The 24295-nt window shown below is 57.2% G+C and overlaps 2 protein-coding genes and 1 long non-coding RNA gene across 3 annotated transcripts; 1 reads left to right on the top strand and 2 right to left on the bottom strand.

The window, feature by feature from the left end:
• Window positions 1-3020: 3020 nt before the first annotated feature.
• Window positions 3021-11649, bottom strand: MESD (mesoderm development LRP chaperone). The gene is made up of 3 exons (XM_082736720.1): window positions 11361-11649; window positions 5713-5945; window positions 3021-4330 (listed from the first exon to the last, which is right to left on the bottom strand). Exons 1-3 carry the CDS (start codon window positions 11559-11561, stop codon window positions 4063-4065), a joined length of 702 nt encoding a protein of 233 aa, XP_082592846.1. The 5' UTR covers window positions 11562-11649; the 3' UTR covers window positions 3021-4062.
• Window positions 11650-16692: 5043 nt separating this feature from the next.
• LOC309867678 lies at window positions 16693-18227 on the bottom strand. The gene is made up of 3 exons (XR_014313305.1): window positions 17916-18227; window positions 17119-17471; window positions 16693-16956 (listed from the first exon to the last, which is right to left on the bottom strand). It is a non-coding gene; the product is annotated as an uncharacterized lncRNA (long non-coding RNA).
• Window positions 18228-20489: 2262 nt separating this feature from the next.
• Window positions 20490-23620, top strand: TLNRD1 (talin rod domain containing 1). The gene has a single exon (XM_082736510.1). The coding sequence runs from the start codon at window positions 21890-21892 to the stop codon at window positions 22976-22978; it is 1089 nt and encodes a 362-aa protein (XP_082592636.1). The 5' UTR covers window positions 20490-21889; the 3' UTR covers window positions 22979-23620.
• The last annotated feature ends 675 nt before the right edge of the window (window positions 23621-24295 follow it).

The raw sequence follows: 24295 nt of genomic DNA, 5'->3' as shown, positions 1-24295 counted from the left end.
GAGTGCACCTGTCGAGACAGACCCCAGGCCTAGGACGCTGCTGGTCCCACTCGGCTGTGGAAAAGCTGGGGGATGGCACCCCACGCCCTTGGATCCCAGCTCCAGCGAAACAAAACAACACTCCGACCAGGAGCAAGGGGAGGCGGAACCCACCCAAAATAGATGCTGCGGGCCAAGGTCTGGGAGACGCTGTGTCCGCGAAGTATGAGCGAGAGGGAAACAATGACCTGGCAGCCATCCAAACGTTTGGCGATTACAAAACAACAATGAAAGAAGAAACAGACTGACGATTCCAGAGAAACAGTCCATTCTGGGGGGAAAAATATAACCCAAAGGGGAGATTCTCCATTTGGACTTTGAGTTCATAAAACTTAATGAAGCCTTGAATTTTAATAAAAACAGCTGAGATGAAAAACAGAATGAAATTAAAACAAAACAAAACAGGGATGCCTGGGTGGCTCAGTGGGTTAAAGCCTCTGCCTTCGGCTTGGGTCATGATCTCAGGGTCCTGGGATCAAGCCCCGCATTGGGCTCTCTGCTCAGCAGGAGTCTGCTTCTCCCTCTCTATCTGCCTGCCTCTATGCCTGCTTGTGATCTTTGTCAAATAAATAAATAAAATCATAAATTAAAAAAAAAAAGAATGCACCTTTAAAAACAAAACAAAAACAAACAAAAACCCACATCAGAACTGAGAAAAAAAACAGGTACCCAAAACCCCAACGCAGAAGAAAAGAGAAAAGTTTCCAAACCGGTAAGAAAAAAAAATCCCTGAATCTGCGACGGAAAATAACACCATCTTTTCCGAGAGCTAAAAAAATGAAAGAAAGAAAGATCAACACTCAAACGTCCTAGCAAGATTACTGAATGTCTGCTTTGAGGAAGGAGCCCCAGGGAGTGAGAGAAAAAGCCGGCATTATTCGGGAGAAAGAGCCGCCAGTCTTGGACCAGTACACGCAGCACACGGTTCCCAAGCATCGGGTGGTAGGGGAAGGTCTGTGAACTCCCTGCCTTGATTAGGGTCCGTACTCACTACTGAAGTTGGTAATTAAGAAAGAGATTAGGGGCGCCTGGATGGCTCAGTGGGTTAAGCCTCTGCCTTCGGCTCGGGTCATGATCTCAGGGTTCTGGGATCGAGTCCTGCATCGGGCTCTCTGCTCAGCGGGGAACCTGCTTCCCTTCCTCTCTCTCTGCCTGCCTCTCTGCCTACTTGTGATCTCTGTCAAATAAATAAATAAAATCTTTAAAAAAAAAAAAAAAAAGCAAGGGACTTAACATAATATATAAAGGAGAGCACCAGAAGTACCAAAAACCAGAGAATAACCATGAGAACCCAGGGGGGTCAGCGCGAAGGGAGCACGGCGGTCTACCTGACGGTGCGCTCGGGTCTCCTAGGCCACAGTCGAAGGCTACCACGCAGGTGTATTAGATAAGACAGAACTGCCCATCAGAAAGTCAGAAAGTCCCACTGACTTTGTTTTCGACAACCTTTAACTCACATCAGCAGGATATGTGGATGTTCCGGACTGCCCCTGCCCAACGCCGGTGAGTCTGCATGTCGGCCGGGCCGGACAGTTCACAGCAGGGACGTCTCTGAGGCTGGGGCTGGAAGTGTTCGGAGGCTCCCCAGCTCACCCGTCGGCGTGGGTTGGGGGGCCGGGGGCACAGGTGTGGCCGCCTGGTGCCTCCAACTGTATAGGGCCGCCAACGGGGTCATGGGGTCGCAGGGTCTGCATCGCCAACCCCACCTGGCACGCTGCCCAGCAGCACGCGGAAGCGAGGAGCGGAGAGCTGCGTGAACTGAACTGCTCGGGAGAACAGACCAGAATGTTCTGTCTGGTTTCTTCCAGCAATTCCACTGCTAGGGATTTGCCCTTCAGATAAGAATCAAAGTTTTCCGAGATATTCCAGCAGCTCCACGTGCTAAGGAAAAACCCAGAGAATGCAAGGGTCCCCAGGCAGGCAGTGTGCAGGCCAACGGGGAGGTCACCCCCACCACCAGCTGCCCACTGGGGCCCCCTGCAGCTGTGGCCGGAGCCCCTGCAATACTCCCCAGCTTGCCCCAGCCGCACCGCCGGGGCCCCCTGCGGTCAGTACTTCAGAACAGCCCCGTATAAACGGGATGGTCTCACGCTCACCCCAACGCAGCTCCAAATCCCTCAAGGCATCCCAGATTCCCGTCAGACCCGCGTCGCAGCTCCAAATCCCTCAGGGCATCCCAGATTCCCGTCAGACCCGCGTACCTCTTCCCTCTTTACGGGCACTATGCCCGACTCCTCTTGGCCTTCTTGCCATCCCTCCTCTGCTCCTAACCACAGGGCCTTTGCACAGACAGTTCCTCTGCCTCCATCCCACCTCCTGGCACCGTGCACCTCTTGCATCTAACAGTTGCTGTTTTGTGCGTGATGAGTCCTTGTCTTCCCCCAACGGGTCATCACGTTTCAGGACAGCAGGGGCTGCATCTACACTGTCCCTGGCACCCAGACGTGCCCAGCATGTTCAGACACTGCAAGCACGGGCTGACATGGCTGCACGTTACACGGGGAGCAGTGAGGTTAGGACATCCTGACGTGGAAAGACCATGAGGAAACACAGGCTCCCTTAGCGCAGTGTGGAGGTACACTCCCGGCGTCCGGCTGAAACCACGATCCAACCACAACAGTTGCTGTCTCGGCCAGAGCTGGCAGATGGCCGCCGGGGCTGCCAGGGGCTCGGACAGCCCTTGTCGGGACGAGGCCCGGTGGCTGCAGCTCCAGCCCCGTGCACCGGCCCCCCTCACCCCGCTCGAGGTGTGGGAGACGCAAGGAAGCCCTCCTCCTAAGGGGGCTCGCGTGCACGGACCCCGGGATTAGCTCTGACCGTGCCTAACGCCTTTAGGCCGGTCGGGAGGGCAGGTGGAGGTGGGGAGACCGTCCAGCCGCAGCACAGACCTGCGGAGCCAGACGGCGCGCTTCAGCCCAGAGAACCCGAAGACCTGCCCAGTCAGGGGACGTGGCGGCTGGAAGGAACACATCACTACAAGATGTTGAGCGAACTTTTTTTTTCTTAGAAACAACTTAACGGGAGCTTCCCCTGAGAGGCGGCAGTGGCAGGGGGAGGCACGAACTTGTCACTTTGTACCTTCCTCAGTCACATTTGGAACCACGCACATGCGCTATTTTTGATTTGAAAAAGTCACAACGGAAGTCTTGTACAAGTAATTTTAGTTCTCACCAATGACACCGGCAGCTAAATCCTGCCGGCCTGACGCACGAACAGCCACACCCGGCAGGAGCGGGTGGCGCGTCCCCGCAGCCCAGGACGCGACAAGTTGAGGCACTTTATCAAAGAACGGGCAGAGGAGAACGAGGTCACGGGGTCCTGTCCCACCTGCTGACTCCCGCCGCCCACCCTCAGCACTATCCCGCGACGTGGCACGCGCGAACCCCACGCAGGACAGGAAACACAACCCGGACCCGGACGACTGCGTAAACCCACACACGTACCGACAGCCCCCCCGGGAATCAAAGTAGAGGACAGCCGCATGACGTCCTCCGCACCGATGTGGGGGGTCAGACATCAGGCCATCCCACTGCATGTTCAGAACCCCGAGTGCACGCAGGGCTCCCAGGGAGGGCTTCATGACAGTCCCGAAGCCACGTGTGCAGCCCGAAGAGCCCGGTCCCGCCGAGTCTGCGTCCGTCTGGTCAGCACGCGGCAGCCCCGGTGAACAGAAAGAAAGACGCACAGACCCGGCGCGCCCGTGGGCCAGGGCCGGCGTGGTGACGGAAGCGTGGCTGTAGGAGTCAGTGACACCCCCATACCGAAATGGGAAAAGCATGTCGGGCTTCCGCATACAGTGACTTTATGGTAAACGCGAATGTGTCATTGTCCAATGTGAATGACAAGACCCCATCTTCCTTCCTGAAGCCATTCAGACAATTCTTCTCACGTGGACCACAAACTGGTCCTATGGGAACTTCCAGAAGAAAGCAGGATGTCCTCGGCGAGGGGTGCCCGTGGCCGCCCCGCCCGGGGAGCAGTCTTCCGTCCCGAGGGCTCCTCCGAAGGGGCCGCGGCGGCCGCTCACAGCTCCTCCCTCTTACTCCCCGCTCGATTGTCTTCCTTGGCAGCCTTGGCGGCCCGAGACTTCGGGGCCCCCTCCTGCTGCTTCTTGCCCTTCTCTCGCTTTGTTTTATTCTTCTCTTTGCCCCCCCCGCCTCTGCCGGGGTACACCTGCCCCTCCAGGGTGACGTCGGCGCACCTGTCCTGGCTGACCAGGAAGTCCTTGATCTCCCAGGCGTAGCTCCCGTCCCGAAGCATGAAGATGGCGCGGTCTGATCCCACGATGAACCTGGACGGAGACGTGCGATCGTAGGTCAGCACACACCAGTAAAGCGTTCACGGGCAGAGCCGCTCCGCGGCATGTAACCAGAAAAAATAATCCCCCCCAAATCCAACAAAACTACAGAAGAAAAACCTGTAGTTTTCAGGGCAAAGTAGCTACTGACATTAAGGTTCAAAAGCACTAGCGGACGGAAGGGTTTCATGCGTCTGCTCAAACCGCACACACGGCACCCGGCTATGTGTGGTGTGGACGCCCGCGCGAAGACAGCATCCGCAAGGGGTCTGGGGGGACCCCCGGGGCTGCGGGAGGCGGTTACCCCTTGAATCTGTTCTGCGCCCTGAGGCACCCAGTGAAGGTTTCCTCTGCCCAAAGCCTTCGGCAGACAAAGGGTGAAAACCACGGGCTTCGGCTGGGTTGCGGTAAGGGGGCCGTGAAGGCTCAGAGATACACTGGCTCACCGGACAGAGATCCCGAGCCTGGAGGGTCACACGTAGGCCAACACTCAGCAGGTCCTCAGGGGTGAAGACGAGCAGACAGAGGCCTACACGGCCCCTCAGTGTGGCCAGGGGCACAAATCCCCAAGGGCCGCACCCCGCCCCTCAGAGGGCCCTGACCTCCCCAGCGCCCCTCGCAGCTGGTCCCGCCGCAGAGAGCAGCGCGCCCTCGCGGGCACTAACTGCTCCCTCCTACTGTGTCACCCCTCTTCTCTCCGCACCCGGGACACAGGAGGACCCTGAATTTCAGGACCGCTACTGGGGAGGAAAAAGGCAAATCCTCAGCACTGGGCCGAGGGCCTCGCTGGGCTGCGAGCACCGCGCCCTTCACCTTCCCCCAGCCCTCGGCTCCCAGCCTGAGCGTGGGTGCGGCCCCCACGGAGGGACCTGGGGGCACACGGTCAGGCTGTGCCACATCTGCCCTGCGGACGCTAACCTGCTCCACCTCCCTCAGATAAAGTGACAGTTAACGCCACCCTCCTGGGGACAAAGGCACAATGCAGGGCCCGAGGCCCCGTCACAGAGCTGGGTAATGACAGCCGGGAGCCACCCCCACAGGGGCAGAGCACAGGGCTGCTGAAGCGCCAGGCTGGGCACCTGACACTCGCGTGACATAGCGTGTCCGCTCCACCCCGACAGCAGGAAAGTTAAAGATACAAAAAGAAAGAAAACTTCAGGATCAAATGAGACAGTAAAAAAAAGCTTGCTGGCTGTGACCAACAATAAACGCTCTTCTAAAAAGAAAGAGAGAGAAAGAAATACACGGTAAGAGAAAATCAGAGACAGGAGAGGCCAGGGCACGAGGCGAGGACCATCAGCAAGGACACGCCACTGCGGCCACGGGAGGAGGCCCGGCACAGCCTGCCGCGTCCCCAGCTGGCTGGCCGGCGTTACCTCTGCACGTCGTAGTTGGCATTGAAGAGACTGCCCTGCCAGAGGCTGGTGATCTCCTCCGTCTCCTTCTCCGTGGGGCTCCCGGACACGGTGACGAACATCATGAGCGTCTTCCCCTTCTTGGTCATCTTCAGGATGCTCTCGGGCTTGCCCGGGTCTATCTGTGAGAAGTCGATAGGCGCTGAGGGTCTCTTGTGCTCCGGGAGGTCCCCTTCTTCTATGTCGTCATCCTTCTGCGAGAAGAGCAGAGCACGGGCGTGGTCAGATGCGCTCGCTGGCCGGCAGGTGCACGCACACGTGCACGACTTAAGTTCTCCCAGGAGAAAGGAAACCCAGTGCCCACCCTTCTTCAACCTCTAGGGGAAGCCCTAGTCTCCAGCGGGACTTAGCACCGGTCACCCCAGGTCACCAGAGACCCTGCATGATGGCTATCAGCGCTTTCCTCTGGAGGAATCTACCCAGCATGGCAGAGTGTAAAAATGACCATGTTCTCCTTCGGTCCTACCATGAGCTGCAACACAGCAAAGATGTGTCCCAGACCTCGGAAAGACAGGACTTAGGGACCAATGTGCCGAGCACAAAAGTCAGACGTGCTGCAAGCTCGCTATCTAAAGTTCAAGATCCAACACAATTAACCTAGGATGACAGAAACCAGAAACAGTGGTGACCCCTGAGAGGCAGAATGAGATGAGGTGGACTGAGAAGGGACACAAGGGAGCTTTCTGAGGTCACGGGACTGTCCTCTTATCTCGGTGGTGGCGTGGATGACACAGGTGTATCCCTTTGTCAAAATTCATCTGCATTCCACGTATACCAACGTGAACTAAACAGTCAGAACTAAACAGTCAGAGACTAAACAGTCAGAACAGTCAGTCAGTTCTAGTTAACAGGCTTGGTTCTTGCAGTGGTGTGAACCAGCAAGCCTCAAACTACCGTGCGAGAATTCTAGGCTTCCTCCCCCGGACAAGTAAATATAATAAGGATAACAGCAATCGTGTTCTCCACTTCGGGGAAGGGAGTTCTAGGCCCGGAAGGGGGACCAGCACTCCCTGTGGCATCAGGCTGCGTGCGACTGGGAGGCACCGAGGGAACACGTGACTTTTGGCAGGTAGGCAGGCAGGTAAACAGACTGATCAATAAAAATAGGTAAAAGCCAGAGTTCCTCGGAGAAAAGACTAATACTATTCTCAGCCATAAAAAGAAATGAATGACTGGTAGGTGGTCCCCGAAAACACTCTACTAAGTGACGGAAGCCACTCACAGAAGACCTGGTGTGTGAAGCCACTGGTGAGATGTCCAGAACAGACAGAGACTGGTGGCTGCTGGGGCTGGCTGCAGGGATGGGAGATGCGGGGGAGGGGGGGTGAGACCAGATTTTGTTTCTGGGGCGATGACAAGGTTCTAAACTTGAGGCAGGTGACAGCTGCACGACCCTATGAAAACGCCACTGACACGCGCGCTTTAAATGGCTGAATTGTGCGGCAAGTGAATCACCTTTCAATACGTAGGTTACCAAAGAAAACGAAAAACGACCAAGCTAAAATGAAACAGTCCCTGCGTCGCTCTTCCATGGTTCTCCTGACAAACCAACAATAACGGACTTTTAAAATATTTTCAATAAAGGGGGAGCACAAGAGCCATCTACAGCAGAGCTTGGAGCCGGCCCCCGTTCATTCGATCTGGGATCTAGCGTTAACCCGCCTCACCACCTGGCTGGCCTCACATAGGACTCCTTACCCCCGGGGCCTGCTTCCTCATCTATAAAAAGAAAGCAGAGCGAGGTGACCCCCATGGCCCCGCCAGTGTGGCGGCTCACGACATACCAAGCTTTCCTCAACTCTGCGACCCTCCCACCTGACCGGTTTTCTTTCTCCTTTTGCTTTGTGCGCAGAAGGCGATCTGCAGCCAGGGGCTCAGCTGTCCCATGAGGGGATCTGGGGTGGCTTAGAAAATCCCTTTCCTCACCTATAATGGGGGGGGGGGCGGCATCTCCCTCCTAGGGTCTGGGGATTCGACGACATGAAGACCAGCAGGAAACCGCCTGTGCCGGCCCCAGGCCTCACGCCTCCAACCACCTACGGGAACCCCACGGACGCAATCAAGCGGGACCGCCTGGCCGCCAGAATCCCCAGCTGTTTCCGTCTTCGTTCGACTCTTACTTCTCTGTAACATCTGCTACGGTCTCCTTAAAACACCTCAAGACTTCTGGCTGGCTCAGGAACCTAGGACATTTGCGTTTTTCACACTGATTTCACTTAAGAGCTCAGGAAATTAGTCCAGTAGGTCACAGGAGGCATTTAATGAAAACTCAGTAATCAGAAGTCCAGGGCGTAGAGCAAGGGTACGGACCGTTTCAAACAAAATTTCCATTTTCTAGCTTTATGTGTGTTTCTATTACAGAATAAGCGGGGGTAGAACAGCGCCACAGCATGGCCACCAGTCCAGCTCTATGGCTCTACTGGTCCCGCCGCTTCTTCCCTGCGGAATCTGACCTACTGTCCTTATCTCTCTCTCTGAGGAAGCCATCAAGCCCCTACCCCAGGCACTCCCAGACCCAGGCCAGCCCTGCCTCTACGCACTTTCCAGCGGCTTCCCCACTTCTCCACTGCAAAGCTCAACTCCCCTTCCGGCAGATCCTTTCCCTGCTCCCGAGGTCCCTGACGGTAACACACGAGCATGAACGGAACCGCGGGGGCCCAGCCTGCAGGACGGCCCTACAAGGCTCCCACGGAACATGGGGTAGGTGAGGCTCAGAGAAGACAAATGTGACTTGAGGCCACATGGCAGCAGGGTGACACAGAAGAGCAAGCCCACATGGCTGGCTCTGGAACCCCTCCCTGCAACCTGCCCCTACCGTAAAGTGTCATCAGAGCCTTTGGTTTTCCTACACCAGCTGGGACTCAGCATTGAGTCTAACACAGCAGAAAAGCGTTCCCTTGCCCCATCCCCACCCCCAACACGCGCGGCAGGCCTCTCCACGGCACACCAATTCTCCCACTGGTGGAAAGGAGTTGGGGGATGGATTCAGGGTTCGCCACTGGGGGAGGAAAAATCATAGCTGGGGGGCGTGGGCATGGGGGAGTGTCTGTAAACATTAGCTCACCTGGTCTATCCCGCACCCTGCCAAGGGGGATGTTTCTGGCTTTACGGTTAAGGAAAGGGAGAGTCACAGTTACCAAGCGGTAAAGCTGATTCAACACCCGTGCTTTGAGCAGATCATGCCGTCTCCTGCCTGGTCACACAACCCACCAGCCACCAAGCTGAGCGTACGATCTCTCACGTGTCTCCCTTCCACTGGATCCTGCAGCTTCTGGCTTAACCCAGGCCCTTCTCGCTACCTGTCAGCTGCACTTCTGTTCACCAGTGTGGATGGCACCGCAGTGAAAGTGTTAAAAGGACAGCCTTGCAAGTCAAATGACAAAGTCTGAAATCCAGTTTACTTGCTGTGTGACCTTGGGCAAGTTACTGAGCCTCTCTGAGCTTCCCTGTCACCATCTAGAAAACAGGGCGAGAGCTTGAGATGAGTGAATGTGCTCCGAGCAGTCCGGTTAGCTAACGAAAACTCAGTAAACATTAACCAAGGAGTCGTTTCTACCTTCAGATTCTCTCCCTGCCCATCCGTCCTAACCTTTGCCAACCAACCCATTTTTCTAACCACGACATCCCCTACTCGAAAACCTCCCACAGCGGAAACACCCGCTCCAGGGTATCCTCCGAAGCCTTTAAAGGGTATGATGAACACCATGCAGTAGCCATGGGCAAATGCTCCATCTATCAAGTGAAAAAATGAACAGCAGAAAATTACACCGATGCTATGCTCTCAGCTAGAAAACTGTCCGCACAGAGGGAACACGAGAGGGTGAACGCACACTTCCGTCCAAAGGTAGGGATGATCACATGTGAGCGTCCCTGTATCCCAGTATTTGGGTCATCAAACTCATCAGCGACGGCGTACTGCCTTCTAAACAAAGTGCAGACCCCAGAGCATTCGAGGTCCAGGCCGACCTGGTCCCTTAACTTCGGACAGAGCTTTTTCCAGCTAAGCTACCAGAAGATTCACATGCCCACGGCTTCCAGTGGGAGTTGCGCTACCCTACCTTCTATCTGGGCTTTCTTAAAGCTAATCCTCCCGCTACTTTGGGGTGGGTATGACTAACGTCTTCATTTTGCAGATAAGGAAACTAAAGCATGGACAGGTTCTCCCGTAGCGAATCTCACAAGTGTTCTGAGACCCTGCAGTCCGATTCCAAAGCCTGGACAATTACCATTGGCACCTGCCCCGTTCCCTCGTGCCCCAGCCTCAGCTCCTGTGGCCCAGCTCCCACACCCTCCTCCAGTATCTAAAATGCCATTTCCTTCCTGGGACCTTTTGAAAGTCCCAAGACACTTTCTTCCTTTTTTACAAAACTCAGCAGTTCCCAGTTTGTATCAGGGTTACTCGTCCTGTCACCTAGTTCCTGACAGTGGGACATCTGGCTCGTCTCCACCACACCGCCCCCCCACCCCCACCGGCTGCCTAGCTCCCAGTCTTAGTAGTTCCAGCGTAGGATTTCTTCAAGAGGTAGTGTTCTTACTCTGGCGGATCAAAACCTTTATTTGCTCAAGTCCATAAAGAGAGACAGCAAAGGGGGAAGGAACTGCCGCACAGAGTTCCCTCCTTGTCCGTGGGGTGCACACCCAAATCCACCCCAATCTCGCCATCAGGGCTGATAACATACGAAAGTCCAAGTCTGCTCCCTCCCAGCCCAGCTCCTCTGACGGTATTTTAAACGGAAAGCCTCTATCACACGACCATGTGCACAGAGATACCCACAAAATACAGACACCAGCGTGGGGAAGGCTTCATCCGGTGAAACCTCATTCTGCAGATAAGGAACCTGAGGCCTGGAGAGGAAACAGGGCTTGCCCAAGATACACAGTGAGCAGAACCCACGTTTCTGACTCCACTCCACCAGCCACGCCAATCAGCCGGGACCATCCAACCGCCTTTGCAAGGGAAAAAGGCACATGTTCTCCTTTGCTGAACTTTCTCTAAAAAGATTACACACCCGGGTGCATGCACTAAGGAACCGAAAACCCACTCTCGCAAACACGCCTCCGCTCCTTTAAAGGAAAAGCGAGTTTCCTGAGAGCCAGCAGCCCTTGCTTCCACCCCCGCTCCCAAAAGGAAGACACCCCCCCCGCCCCAAACTACAAAACTCTCGGCAGAGAATACAGCAGCGAGAAGCCCGAAGTCCTGCTGACCTGAAGTCGGGCCAACGACTGAAGCAGGGATGACCCTCGCCCTCCTACCCCACCCCCATCCCCGAGCAGAGCGGGAAGGGCCCCCTCCCCACGTGCCGGGCGCACTGACCGCGGGGGCCCCCGCACCGAAGGTACCGAAAGGCAGAGGCGTGAGGGCCGGCCCGGGACCGGCGTGGCCCGGAAAGCGGGACAGGACCGTCCTGGGGGGACCCTGGGGCGGGGGGCGGCGGGGGCGCTGGGGGGCGGCGGCGGCTCGCGCGCGGCAGCCAGCAGGGAGGCCTGGCCTGGGCAGAGGGGCCGTCAGGGGGCCGGGAGACCCCCGGGCGGGGCGGCGGAGGGCGCCGGGGGTCAGCGGGAACGGGGCCCGGGACGCGGCGGGGACGGCCCAGTGCGCGCGCGCGGACCTCCCACTGCTCCAGGAGACGCGCCATGTCCGCGTCGTTGTAGTCGCGGATGTCCTTCTTCTTCCGCGGAGGCGGGCTGGCCTCGCCGGGCGTCCGGGCCGCGCCCTCGGCAGCGGAGGCCCTGGGCGGCAGCGGCGGCAGCAGCAGGTCGGAGGCGCAGAGGAGGACCAGGGCCGCGCGCGCCCAACCGGAGGCCGCCATCTTCGCCCGCCGCCGCGGAGACCAGCGATGCGCGCGCCGCCGGGCCCCGCCCCAGACACGCCCCTAGCCCCGCCCCGGGCCAGCTTCCAGCCCCGCCCCCAGCCCCCTCCTGTCCCCGCCCCCAGCCCCGGGCCGGCCTACCAGGCCCCGCCTCGTACCCGCCTCCAGGAGCCCCGCCCCCGCGCCATCTTGGTCCCGCCCCGCCCCCAGGGTCCCTCCCGCGGTCGGGATGGGGGTGTCTGCCCGAGCCGGGTCAGCGCGGGTCGCCGGCCGGTCCGCTCGCGGAGGCCTGGCCTCTTCTCCGTGCCGCGCAGGCCACGTCCACCAGCGCCGCCGGGGCCTCCGGGAGCCCCGGACAGCGCCTCGCGGGGCCTCGCCGTGCGGCCTGCGGGAGCGCCCGGAGCTGCAGTCCTGGGACCGCCTGGGCTCCGGGGAAGCCGGGCCGGTGTGCGCGGACGCCGCCTCTGCGTCTCCCGCGGCCGCCCTGCGAGCGCGGCAGGTCGCTCGGCCCGTCCGGAGGCCACGCCTGCACGCGCTGGGCGCTCGGTGCAGCCGGCCTCGCAGGGTCGCCGCCCTCCCTGGCACGCGAGGACCCCCCAGCGCCCCCCCCCCCCAAAAAAAGATTACTTTTTATTTTTAGGACAGTTTCAGTATTTCGTCTGATTTTAACCCAGTACTGTAGGCTCGGACTAATGCCTTCCGAGGCTGGATCCTTTTGGTGTGTTTGCTTCTTGTGGTAGAAGAGCGGGGGCCAGAGATGCGTTCGCTGGTCTTTCTCTCCGAGTTTTAACCACGCAAGAAAGACACGAATCACTGACTGCAGTTGTAGGATACTCGACAGGACGCAGGTCCAAGCGTTCCCCTCCGCCCCACCACGGTACCCCAGCGTCGTTCTCTGTGCATCACAAACCTCAGCAGGTCACTGCAAACGGGGTCCGTTCGAATTTCGCTGCATCGACCCGTATGTCTACGGCAGAGGGGACGTACTGGTAAGCATGTTGGCTCCTGAAGTGTCTTCCACTTCGCAACAGGACAGATGAACTTCCCTTCTTCGTTCTTCAGTAGGTATAGCCTGCTTCTCCATTAACACACCAATAGTTTATTCCCCTATTACCCCCACCCCCGTTTATGGACACTTACTACCAATTTTTATGCTATTACCAAAAAAAAAAAAAAAAAAAAAGAGCCACAATAAACCTCTGTATTCATGCTTTCTATTATGGGCTGAATTGTATCATCCCCAGACTTCCTATGTTGAAGTGCTAATCACAGTCCCCCAGAATGGGACTGTGTTTGGACACAGAGTCTTTAAAGAAGTAACTAAGTTAAAATGAGGTTGGGAAGATGGGTCCCAATGCACTATGCCCTTCTACGAGAAGAGATTAGGTCCCAGTCCTATAGGGGAGAGACATGGGAAGACACAGGGAAAAGGCGGCTGTGCACAGTGAAGGAGAAAGGTCTCCAGAGACACCAACCCTGCCAACACCTCAGTTGGGGACTTGCAGCCTCCAGAACAGTAAGGAAGTGTGTCCTGCCGTTGAAGCCACCTGCTCTGTCACGCTCTTACGGCTGCCCTAGCAAATAAGTAGATCCCCACTTCCTAGGATTAGACTCCTAAGCTGCATGTAACAGAAAACCGCACTCCTTTTAAAGTGGCTTCGACCAGAGAGAGGGCTTTGTTGTCAGTGTTTCATTTCTCTTGCTCAGAAGTGGTTGGAAACAGAAGCCCGGAGGGCTGGTCCTGCAGCTCCTCAGTGTCCTGGCACCCAGCCTCCTCCTTACCCTGCCCCATTCTACAGGCCGTGGTGTCTCTCCTCAAGTTCACTGCGGGTTCCGCAATGGTGACTGGAGCCCCTGCGTCCAGAAAGTGGAAGGAGGGGAGGTGTCAAGGACCCCACTTTTCTACCGACTTCGCTTCCTTTAAGCAGCCTGCTCAGTTCTGCCTGTCTCTGGCCAGAGCCGAGCCCTGCAGAGAGAGAGGAGGCTGGGAGACTGTCTTCTAGTTGTATACACTGTCACCCCAGATAAAAGCGGGATTGTGTTATCCTGGGAAGAGAGGAGGTGGCTGTGGACGTGTCTGTGCCTCCCTTTCACCCTGAGGACAATTGTGTGTGAATTCTGTCCCGCTGCAAAGCCCGGTGACCTTGCCTGTCCCCACACATGCATCTCTATGTATACAGACCATGACATGTTTTTACTGACATGGAGCAGAGACTCTAAGAAAAAGAGGTTTTTTTTTTTCCTTTTCTTTTTTTCCTTTCTTTTCTTTTCTGAAATCATAGGGGAAATGTCATAAGCTTTCTCCCCAGGGCACACGGCTCCACCCAGTGGCTCGAAGCCCTGTCCCGGTTCAGTCACGGCTAAAACACATGAGCAGCTGTGGTCGGTCATGTGCTCTGCTGGGAGGGGTCCCGCTGGTCATTTATTTTGCCAGCTGCCAAGCGAAGGTGCAAACGTGTGGAGAGTCCTGGGCCACAGAATCTGGTTATACCGGGGGGAAGTGGGGGAGAGGGTCATTTAGTGTTTCACAGAAATTCTTGGGATCATATAAAAAAAAATTCCACGGCTACTGACTTTCATCGAAGGAACAAATCAATTCAGTTTATAATCCTCTGATGTGAAAACAACTGGATTGATTTTTCACTGTCACCATTTTGGTGTTTGGAAGTTGACTCAGTTCAACTTTCAGTGAGAATTGATCAATCGAGGGCCTGCGGTCCAGCAGGTGAGGCACTGCTGGAAGGATTAATGTAACAGGGTCCCCGCTTGAAAGAGCTCGCGATGCAGCGGAGGAGATAAAGGATACGCAGTCGGTGTCGTGCGGGTTCCAAGAGGTCAGGACCTGAAGGGAGGATCTGATGGTAATAATATCCCCGTTTTAAATAAGAGGAAATGCTGGTTTGGGAACTATAGCATTCATCAGAGGTCCCAGGTGCCTTGGATGATAAGATGTGTCTTTCTTCCATGTGGCACCCACTGGGGTAATCGCTGAGCCGGTCACATCGTGAAACTGGGCAAGAGCCACTGGAAAGGACGCTGGAGGCAGGGGCGCTCAGATGGGACGAGAGAGAGGTGCCCAGGCCCGAGGCAGTGCTGGAGGGCAGGAGAGGAGGGTGGCCCAAGTGAGAGGGACGGCACGGTCATGGGCTGAAGGAAGCCACGAACTTCTCACTGCTTGGGGGTTTAATACTAACCCCACCTCCAAGTGGTTCCGTGACTGCAGATGGTAGAATCTCACATCCAGCCGTCTGGATAATCTGGGTTTATCCTGGCTTGTGGCACTCAGCAACAGAGCAGGGAGGCCTGGCCTGGGGGCTGCAAAAAGACTTGCCTGTGGTGTCGGGAACCAGGCAGTTGTGATGTTCAGGATGCTGAAAAGCGGGCGCCTATGACCTAAAGGATACAGCGTGGTTTTGGAGACTCTGGTGCACCAAACATGAACCATTTAAAGTCTGAATCTTTAAATTCAGTGGGAGGAGGGTCCAGGGGGTGGAGCTAAAGTGGACATGGGAAGACCATGGCTCTTTACCATCTTCACTTGGCTACTTCTGAATCCAGTGCAAGGAGAGGCAAAATAGAATCTCCCGAGGTTTAGCTGCCCCTCAGTTTACTCACACGCAGCAATTCCAGATTTCCAGAAGAGACGTGACTGCCCCAGAGTCCACCTCCAACCACCTGATGAATTGTGAACAAAAGAGTAGGACTCGTCTAATGAGACAACAGTTAAAACCCGTGTTTGCCAAACACGGTGACAGTAAGTTAAAAGGCAAAAAGTACATTAAGCTCCGACGGGGTAGAGACAAACTAGCTTATAACTCAGCAAGAAAAAGACAAACTCCCTGGCCGAAGAAGGGGAAAGGCCACACACACTCTCTTTATTTGTGCAACATCAGTCCATGGCCAACATCTACATGAGCAAAAACTGCAGAACCTCATTAGGTAGTGAAGAAATGCAAATTCAAACAAGATATATAAGTTTACCCGCCATCTGAGCTCGAATATAAATTCAAGTCCTGTGCCCTGTTGATAATGCTCAGGAAATAAGCAGACCCGTTCGCTTCCAGGGGTACAGTCTTTCTACATGAGAATGAGGTGAAAAGTATCAAAATCCTAAAAAAAAAAAGTCCATGATCTGGAGAATCTGAAAATCGCCCTGGAATTAGCAATTCTGCTTCCAAGAACGGACTTCAAGAGACAGACGATGAAAACAAGAGTACTGCAAATAAAATCGAGCACTTACCACGTGGCACAAAGTCCCCTGAGTCCTTTAGATGTATGGTTTCATTCGCCCCTTGTCATAATCCTATGTCCCGCTTTCCACAAAGCAGGAGGACCTGACATGCTCCGTGACTTCAGACTGTGAAAAACCTACACGTACAGACGGCAAACTGTAGTCCATTTATGCAATGGAAAACATCACAGTCGTTACCTAGGATCCACAGGTGTTCATCTGTTCATATTAGAAATGTTTGTTTGAATTGTTAAATAAAATTATAGAACAGTATTAAAATCATACAGCTATGCATATGTCTGCATAGGAAAATAGCCCAGTTATGTCTCTAATGGTTTTCTCTAAGGAGTGGGATTTCAAATCAGTTGTGTTTTAAAAGGGGTAAGACACATGTAAACACAGGGTTGCCCCTAAACATTGTAAGGGAAAGAAGTCTAATTTCAACTAGAGTACTCAGAACAATACACTTAATTCAAATTATCCCTAATACTGCAGTTGCCTTGAAACCTTCAGGATCAGACCGGAATCTGCTAGAAGAAAATGTAGGACTTTTTTTTATCTGTGTTGTCTGAGACATTCCCTACACTTTGTTGGCACAGCGATTTGCAAAGACAGTCAGTGAACTCACGATCTGTGTTTCCAGAAAATCATCTCCCTGGGCTCTCCACAAGCTAGAAGAGAACTGGGGTGAACACACTTGCTAAGCGAATAGGCCTTAGGCCTACGCTTCGACCCTAGAGCCATGAGCTGAAAATCCTGACCACACCCAAAGGCCATGTCCCTGCCATGGGATGGTGAACGTCCGTGACTTTGTGTCCATGGCTGAGCAAGAGCTGCGGCCAGCAGGATTTGGGTTCAACAAAAGCATGCCTTTCTTGCAAAGAATGGCCAACAGCTTAATTCATTTTTTTATCTCTTCCACAAAATTTATTGATGACCACACAGCGCACTGGGTGTGGGGGACACAGGGGACGGATCAAGTCCTCATCCTTAAAGAGGGGCCGGGGTTGTGGGGAAACAGTACCCCGTGCTAAGGGCCACTCTATGCATTGGGCACACCAGGGGCAGAAGTGCTGGAGAGTCTGTATTGGGGTCAGGGAGGCTCCACGTGGAGGGAGACTGCGAGGCAATCTGTAGTTGCTGACTTCCTAGGTGCTGGGCACCCTGAGAGACAGAAAAAGAACTAGGCATGATCAGTGTTAGGAACTCTACTCTCAGGGAGCTGAAGCCTGGATCTTGGCATTTATCTTTTCTGTCCTGCAGAAGAATTCTGGAAAATACCCCTCGAGATCCTTTACCAGTAGGGAAAGGAGGTAGAAAATTTACCTGTGAAAGCAACCTCCACTTCTACGTAGGGATCGCTGATGAGCTAGACAGGAGAACATTCCTGGTCTCCCAGATCTTGGGAGCTGGGTGCCCACGTGAGCCTCTCCTGGTCAGCGGCCCACACACCGGCCTTGCTCTCATACTCAGCTTCAGATGAACAGAGAGACAGGCCAGAGGGAAGGAGTGGGGGCGGGCAGGGGGATGGGGAGCATGCGGGAGGGACGGGTGAGACCCTCCCTAGGTGTTCTGATGGGCTGGGAGCAAGATACACCAGAGAGCAAGGCGACAAGCGGGGTGAGGCGGTGGGGGTGGTGGGCGCTTCTGCTGAGCCAGCGCTAAGCTCGGAGAAATGGCTAAAATGGAAAGTTTTATGTAAGGAATATAGAGCCACAATTCAAAAAAGAAAAAAAGAAAAGCCAAACCCAAATAGTGTTCATAGCGCTATTTAATACCTGCTCAAAGTCCAGGGGGTGGACACACCTTCTAGAATAAGCGAGAAAGGAGGGAAAGCCCATTTCCCCAATCCCGGCTGGCCCAACCTGTCGGTCCCACCTGGCTTCCCGGAACCCAAACCCTCAACCAGCTGTCTTTCAGTATCGGGCTCCTTTCTTTGTTAAATTCCCACGAAGCCAGGCCGGGCACTGAGAATACATTCTCCAGGGGCCGCGCTATTTCCTACTGGCCCGGGCTTCCGCTTGTCTGCACCATCCACTGTCCCCCCCCCCCAACCCTTCAGCCCGTGTTAGCAGCTTCTCTCACCCGATTTCCACTGTAATGAAAAGCACTTCGCATAGTACCTTGGGTTCATGTTATATTTTCAGAGAGGGTCAGAAAGGGTAACGAGTGAGGTTTCTAAACAGATACCCCGATTTCCAGGGACTGGAGAGGCACACACGGCCGCTCTTAACTTAGCTGGACTGCCATATGCTACAGCGACAAATCACCGAGGGTCTGTGGTGTGACTCAGGGCTCCTGCCTGGCTCCTGTCGCATGTCCCGTACAGGTCAACACACCGTGCACTCCAGCCGCTGGGCTTATGGAGACCCCACCGTCTTGGAGCTGCACCCTCTAGAACCGTCTCCGAGTGCTTAGAGCAGGGCAAGAGAGAATGGAGAACCGCAGATCTGCTTTGCGTTGCCTTGGCTGAAAGGAAGGCACATCACTTCCCTCCCATTTCATGGGTCACAGCTGACCACGTGACCCCGCCCACTTGCCCCTGGGCTGTTCCGTGTGGCCCACTATCTCTGAGGCAGCTCCTTTCCTCCCTGCGGTCACCATGCCAGTGACCACGTTGTGACAACTTGCTTGTGCGGCTGTGTTGCCTCTCTGGGCTCTACCCTTTCGAGGACTTCATTACTTTGCTGTAACATGGGTGCCTAGTGTAGGGGCTGCTGCACGGTAGGTGTCCAGTGTTTGTGGACTGAATGGGCCACAGCAGAAAGTCAGGTAACTTGAAAGGAAGGTGGAGGCAGTCCCGGGAAGGGTCTGGGTAGGAGGAGACACCAAGAAAATAATCCTGTAAGTTTTTGTTTTATTTATTTGTTTTAAGATTTTATTATTTATTTGACAGACATCACAAGTAGGCAGAGAGAGAGATAAGGGAAAGCAGGCTCCCCATCGAGCAGAGAGCCCAATGCAGGGCTCGTTCCCAGGACCCTGAGATCATGACCTGAGCCGAAGGCAGAGGTTTAACCCACTGAACCACCCAGGCACCCCTAATCCTGTAAGTTTTTAAAGTTAATGCAAACATAGTAGAAACTTCTACGCGTGACCAGTTCCTCGAGGGGTACAAGGTGTCCAGCAAAGAGAAGACACATCTACAGAAGGGAGACAGCCCCCCACCCCGGGTTCCAAGTAGCTTTGGGGAAAAATCCCAATCCTAGAGAAGCTTCATGAACCCACTAGGTATGGCGGGAAGGGTTTGACTTGTCCTAATATGTTTTTTGGAGCTACATAAGAATAGGGTGCTTTCCTGGGTTACCACGTTAGGAGTTTGATCAGTCCACCCGGTTTCCAATCATAGAAAACTAAAAGGGCTTAATCCTACGTAATTGCTGCTTGTTGAGAAAACCGTCTGTTTTATGGGCCCTGGCTGCAAAACAAGTGGGTTCGTCTAGATTCTAGAAATATCCAAGGACACTCTCTGTTCTAAGTCGGGTGACTACCCATTCAGGTCTGTATCTGTTTTTCCTGGTTAACTTTTTAATAGCATATAATTCACTCTCAGAGCGGTTTCAGTTTGGACGGTAAGTTGCAAGGTCATCTTAGTAACAAGTGATATTAACTGGCTGGCTGGAAAAAAAAGGTGACCGTGGGTCCTAGGAAGGGACAGAGGAACAAACATTTCCGTTGGCTGACACACCCAGCTGGTGCTGGGCACCTGGAGGGCCTGTTTCTGGACTGAGAGGTGCCCCCCACCCCACCCCAAGGGGAGGAAGCCCAGGTGCTTCAACCACTTCCTGAAGGGCAAGGTCTGGGTTCAACGAAAAAAGGTCAGGAGTGGGCTCCTCGCCGGGCCATCTGCTCTCCTCCTGTCCTTAGGAAGGCGCTGGAGGCATCAGCGGATCAGTTCCTTCTGCGTAAAACCGGACAGCGCGGTTTACCTCCAAAGGCTGTTCGTCTTCGTGAACAGTGGCCACTCTGATCCCATCGCCGCCGAACTGAAGACACAAGTTACGAGAACGCCCGCGGAGGGAGGCTCCTGATTCTCCCCGCTACTACTCCCGAGCCAGGGACTCGAGCAGTCAGTGCCCACAGTCTGACTTGGAGAGGAGGAGACGGACACTTGGGGGGAGGGCTTGCACAAGGTCACAGAACTAGACGGCTGGAGAAAAGGCTGACCCCAGGAAGTCTGGTTCAAAGCCCGCGCTCCAAGCACACGAGGGGCCCCGAGCCGGCTCTTCCGACTCCCTAGCAAGTGCTCTCCTCGGCCCACACAGCCCTGCAGAATCTACCCCCCCCACCTCACCCCACCCCCGCGGAGGAGGCCACGCACAACAAAGGGCAGGGCGAGGGCTGGCGAGCCCCGCCCGGGTCCCGCAGAAGGCGCAGAGCGGCCCCCGGCACGCCGCCCGGGCACGGGGGGCAGCGTCCTCCTCCCTTCGGGGCAGAAACAGTCCCCTTCCAGACTCGCTCGCGGGGCGGGGAGGAAGCGCGGAGTCCGGGTCCGGCCCGGGGTCCCCGCGAGGCCGCCGGAGGCTGCGCCCCGCGCCCCCCCCCCACCCGGGGCCGTGCGCCCAGGGCGGCCCCCAGCCCCCGCCCGCCCCCCACGGGACCCCCGGCCCGCGCCCGCGGCTCCGCGCTGGGCGGCGGCGTCCTCCCGCAGCCACCCAGCTTCCCGGGGGAGGAGCAGCGCATCGCGCAAGCATCCGGGAGCGGCGGAGGGGGCGGGAGGAAGGGCGAGAGGAGGAAGCGGGATTTAAACGAAAGGCGGTGACGCCACACAAAAGATTTCTATAGGCTCCAGGGAGGTGACGGCCGGGCGGCGGCGGCGGCGAGCCCGGGGGCGAGGCGCGGACGCGGGGAGGAGGCGGCTCGGGCGGCCCCGGCGGGCGGCGGCGCACCCACGGCCCGCGCCGAGGAGCAGCCGCGCGGGGAGAGGAGGCGGGCGTCTTCCCCTCCGCCTCTCGGCCCCCGCCCTTCCTTTCAGTTTCTCCCGGCTCGCTCGGAAGTTGGAGGTTGACGAAGATGGCAGGAGCCGGGGCCCGGGCGGGTGGCCGCCGCGCCGCGGGGACCTTCTGAGTTGGCGCGGCCGCCGGGGAGACGCGCGCCGGGCGTCCGATGCGCAGGGCCCGGGGTCTCGGGAGAGCTCAGCCGCCGCGGGCCCCAGGCGACCAGGCGACCGGGATGGACTCGCGCCCACAGCCAGCGGCCGGCCGCGGGGCGCGCGGTCGGGGAGGGCGTGCCGCCTCGGCGCCGGGCCGCGCGCTGTGAGCCGGCGAGGCGGGAAGGGGCGGCCGCGGTGGCCGGCGCGCCCGGGCGTGGCGGGCGGGCGAGCGCGCGAGCGGGGCGGCCGCTGTGCGCAATCAGTGCAGCCTCCCGCCCGACTCTGACTCGGCGCGGCCGCGCCAGCAGCGGCCACACCCTCGGCTCTGCCGCCGCCGGCGCCGCTTCCCGAGAGCTGGGGGCAGGAGATGCGCGCCCCGCGGCGCCAGCCCCGGCCGCCGTCGCGGGCAAGTGCCGCCCGGCGGGGTCAGGGCGCCTGAAGCCCACGTGCGCCGCCGAGCCCGAGGTGGCTGACAGCAGAGCCCGCCCGAGCCGCCGCCCGCGCTCCTCCCCGAGGAAGGGATTTTGATTTCAAAGAAAGGAAGGAAGGAAGGACAACTCCCAGCTTCCCCCCCCCCTCCCGCCCTCCCGCTCCGGCCGGGCCGGGCCATGCCCAGGAAGGCGGCGGCGGCGTTGGCGGCGACGGCGGCCCAGCAGAAGGGACTTTCCTGGCAGCCCGGCGGCGAGGAGCGCGCTCCGTGAGTTTGCTGTGCCCGGTTCATGGTTCCTGCAAGCCCTCCAGGAGGCCGAACGCTGCAGCCCCTCCCCGCGCCCCGAAGAACCTCCTGCGTCCTCTGGCCCCCGGGCCCGCCCCGCGCCGCCGCCGCTCGGGCTCCGGCAGCCGCAGCAGCCCAGTGCCCTCCGCCCGGCGCGGTGGATGGCATGATGGTGCGGGGAAGGCACCGCGGCCCTGGCCAGCTGAGTCGCGACGGCCGCGGGGGCGGCGGCAGTGGCAGCGGCGGCGGTAGCGGGATCCCCAGCGGCATGCCAGTGCCCCCCGGGCGCGATGGCTAGCGGCAGCGCTGGGAAGCCCACTGGCGAGGCGGCTTCTCCGGCTCCTGCGAGCGCCGTCGGGGCGGCCTGCTCGCAGCCGCGGAAGAGGCTGGTGTCCGTCTGCGACCACTGCAAAGGCAAGATGCAGCTGGTGGCCGACCTGCTGCTGCTGTCGAGCGAGGCGCGGCCCGTGCTCTTCGAGGGCCCCGCCTCCTCCTGCGCCGGGGCCGAGTCCTTCGAGCAGTGCCGGGACACGATCATCGCGCGCACCAAGGGGCTCTCCATCCTCACCCACGACGTGCAGAGCCAGCTCAACATGGGCCGCTTCGGGGAGGCCGGGGACAGCCTGGTGGAGCTGGGAGACCTGGTGGTGTCGCTGACCGAGTGCTCCGCCCACGCGGCCTACCTGGCGGCGGTGGCCACGCCGGGCGCGCAGCCTGCTCAGCCGGGCCTGGTGGACCGCTACCGCGTGACGCGCTGCCGCCACGAGGTGGAGCAGGGCTGCGCCGTGCTGCGCGCCACCCCGCTGGCCGACATGACGCCGCAGCTGCTGCTGGAGGTGTCGCAGGGCCTGTCGCGCAACCTCAAGTTCCTGACGGACGCGTGCGCCCTGGCCAGCGACAAGTCCCGGGACCGCTTCTCCCGCGAGCAGTTCAAGCTGGGCGTCAAGTGCATGAGCACGAGTGCGTCGGCGCTGCTGGCCTGCGTGCGCGAGGTGAAGGCGGCGCCCAGCGAGCTGGCCCGCAGCCGCTGCGCGCTCTTCAGCGGGCCGCTGGTGCAGGCCGTGAGCGCCCTGGTGGGCTTCGCCACCGAGCCGCAGTTCCTGGGTCGCGCGGCGGCCGTGAGTGCCGAGGGCAAGGCGGTGCAGACCGCCATCCTGGGCGGCGCCATGAGCGTGGTGTCGGCCTGCGTGCTCCTGACCCAGTGCCTCAGGGATCTGGCGCAGCACCCCGACGGGGGCGCCAAGATGTCGGACCACAGGGAGAGGCTGAGGAACTCGGCCTGCGCCGTGTCTGAAGGCTGCACCCTGCTATCTCAGGCTTTACGGGAGAGGTCTTCGCCCAGGACTTTACCGCCAGTGAATTCCAATTCTGTGAATTAGCACCCGCCCCCTTCTTTCTTCCACCCCAGACTAGAGGAAGATACTTACTGTCTGCCCCTCTCCATGTATACCAAAGAAATCCCAGGGGAAGCCCCCCCTCCATGTCGAATGCTCCAGAGGAACCTTCCAGAGAGCGGGGCCATGCGCTCCGACGACACTCGTGGGCGCGGGGGGACCCACTGCCCACCTACGCACACCCAGCAGGGACCCGGAGGTGGCACCCAGCCCCGGCCCCTCTTCTGGAGTTCCTCCACTAAATTTTCTTACCAATTGGGCAGGAAGGAGGTCATGGGTTTGTTTCTTTTGGGGTCCTTTTTTTTTCTTTCTGTTTTCTGTTTTTTCCTAATTAAAAGAAAGGTTACCTCAGTTTTCACTCCTTAGACATGGATGTAGCTACCTTTTTTTTTTTTTTTTTAAGCAATCGTGTTGGATTAGGCGTATACTTGGTGTGGAAAGAGTATGACTTTGCCATGTGATTTGCAAATGGGGGGAAAGCTACTGTGAGTGTGTGTTTTATTTTTTAATTTACACTATAGAGTGATTCCCCCCTGCCCTTGCCCACTCCCCCACCCCCATGTCAAGTTTTTACCTTGCATGTACTGGAGTATTTATTTCATTTATTAAAATGTTATGTTTCTCAGATGGCCCTTTGCAATTATTGTTGATTTTCAATAATTGTAATAATGTTGCATGCTGCATGGGTCCCTGGAGGGGGTAGCAGTGTCTCCCCGCCTTAGCCCTGTCTCCCTTTTTCCCTTTTTCTCTGAGCAGCCTAGAATTGGAGAACACTGTTCTTGGAGAGGTGCCAGGGGAATGATTGGCAGTAGGTACCATGCCGGGGGTTGGGCTGGCAAGTGGAGTTTGGTCTTGCATCTGGTTTCTCCTGGAAAGTACTTAAGCCCCACCCTTGTGTCCCACTGCTGTCTGTCCTGATGGACAGTGGGTCAGGCTGACCGGGGTCTGCTTGGTATTCTGCCTGTCTCTTTCAGATTCGGGCCCTTCCTAATCCTGCGTGGTACCCCACCCTTGCCAGGTCAGGGGAGCTGGTCGCTGGAGCGGGAAACTGGGCTATAAGCAAGGACCTTCAGGAGACTTTGCAGCCTCTTTTATGTAGGCAGGTCTCTTCGCACAGGACCCAGTCACTTGTGATTGTAGGAAGAAGTTCGCAGGGTTCCAGACTGTTTAAGAGAGGAAGGGGTGTTCTGGAAAGTGGTAGGAACCTTCTAGAGCCACAGCGTGGTTGCAGGCAAAGGGCTGATTTCCGTGACCTTGATCTAAGATCTGCTCTGGTTGGTTTCATATTGGAAGAAGGCTTTG

Source organism: Mustela nivalis (genome assembly GCF_964662115.1).
Source record: "Mustela nivalis genome assembly, chromosome: 6".
NCBI classification, from domain to species: Eukaryota; Metazoa; Chordata; class Mammalia; order Carnivora; family Mustelidae; genus Mustela; species Mustela nivalis.
This window is presented reverse-complemented; position numbering and strand designations above follow the sequence as displayed.

Excerpts from the sequence above, each read along its gene's own strand:
- TLNRD1 (XM_082736510.1), top strand. The coding sequence starts at position 21,890 with ATGGCTAGCGGCAGCGCTGGGAAGCCCACTGGCGAGGCGGCTTCTCCG.
- MESD (XM_082736720.1), bottom strand. The coding sequence starts at position 11,561 with ATGGCGGCCTCCGGTTGGGCGCGCGCGGCCCTGGTCCTCCTCTGCGCC. Across the intron at positions 5,946-11,360 it reads GTCTCCTGGAGCAGTGGGAG|AAGGATGACGACATAGAAGA; the intron begins GTCCGCGCGCGC and ends CTCTTCTCGCAG. Across the intron at positions 4,331-5,712 it reads GCCAACTACGACGTGCAGAG|GTTCATCGTGGGATCAGACC; the intron begins GTAACGCCGGCC and ends GTCTCCGTCCAG.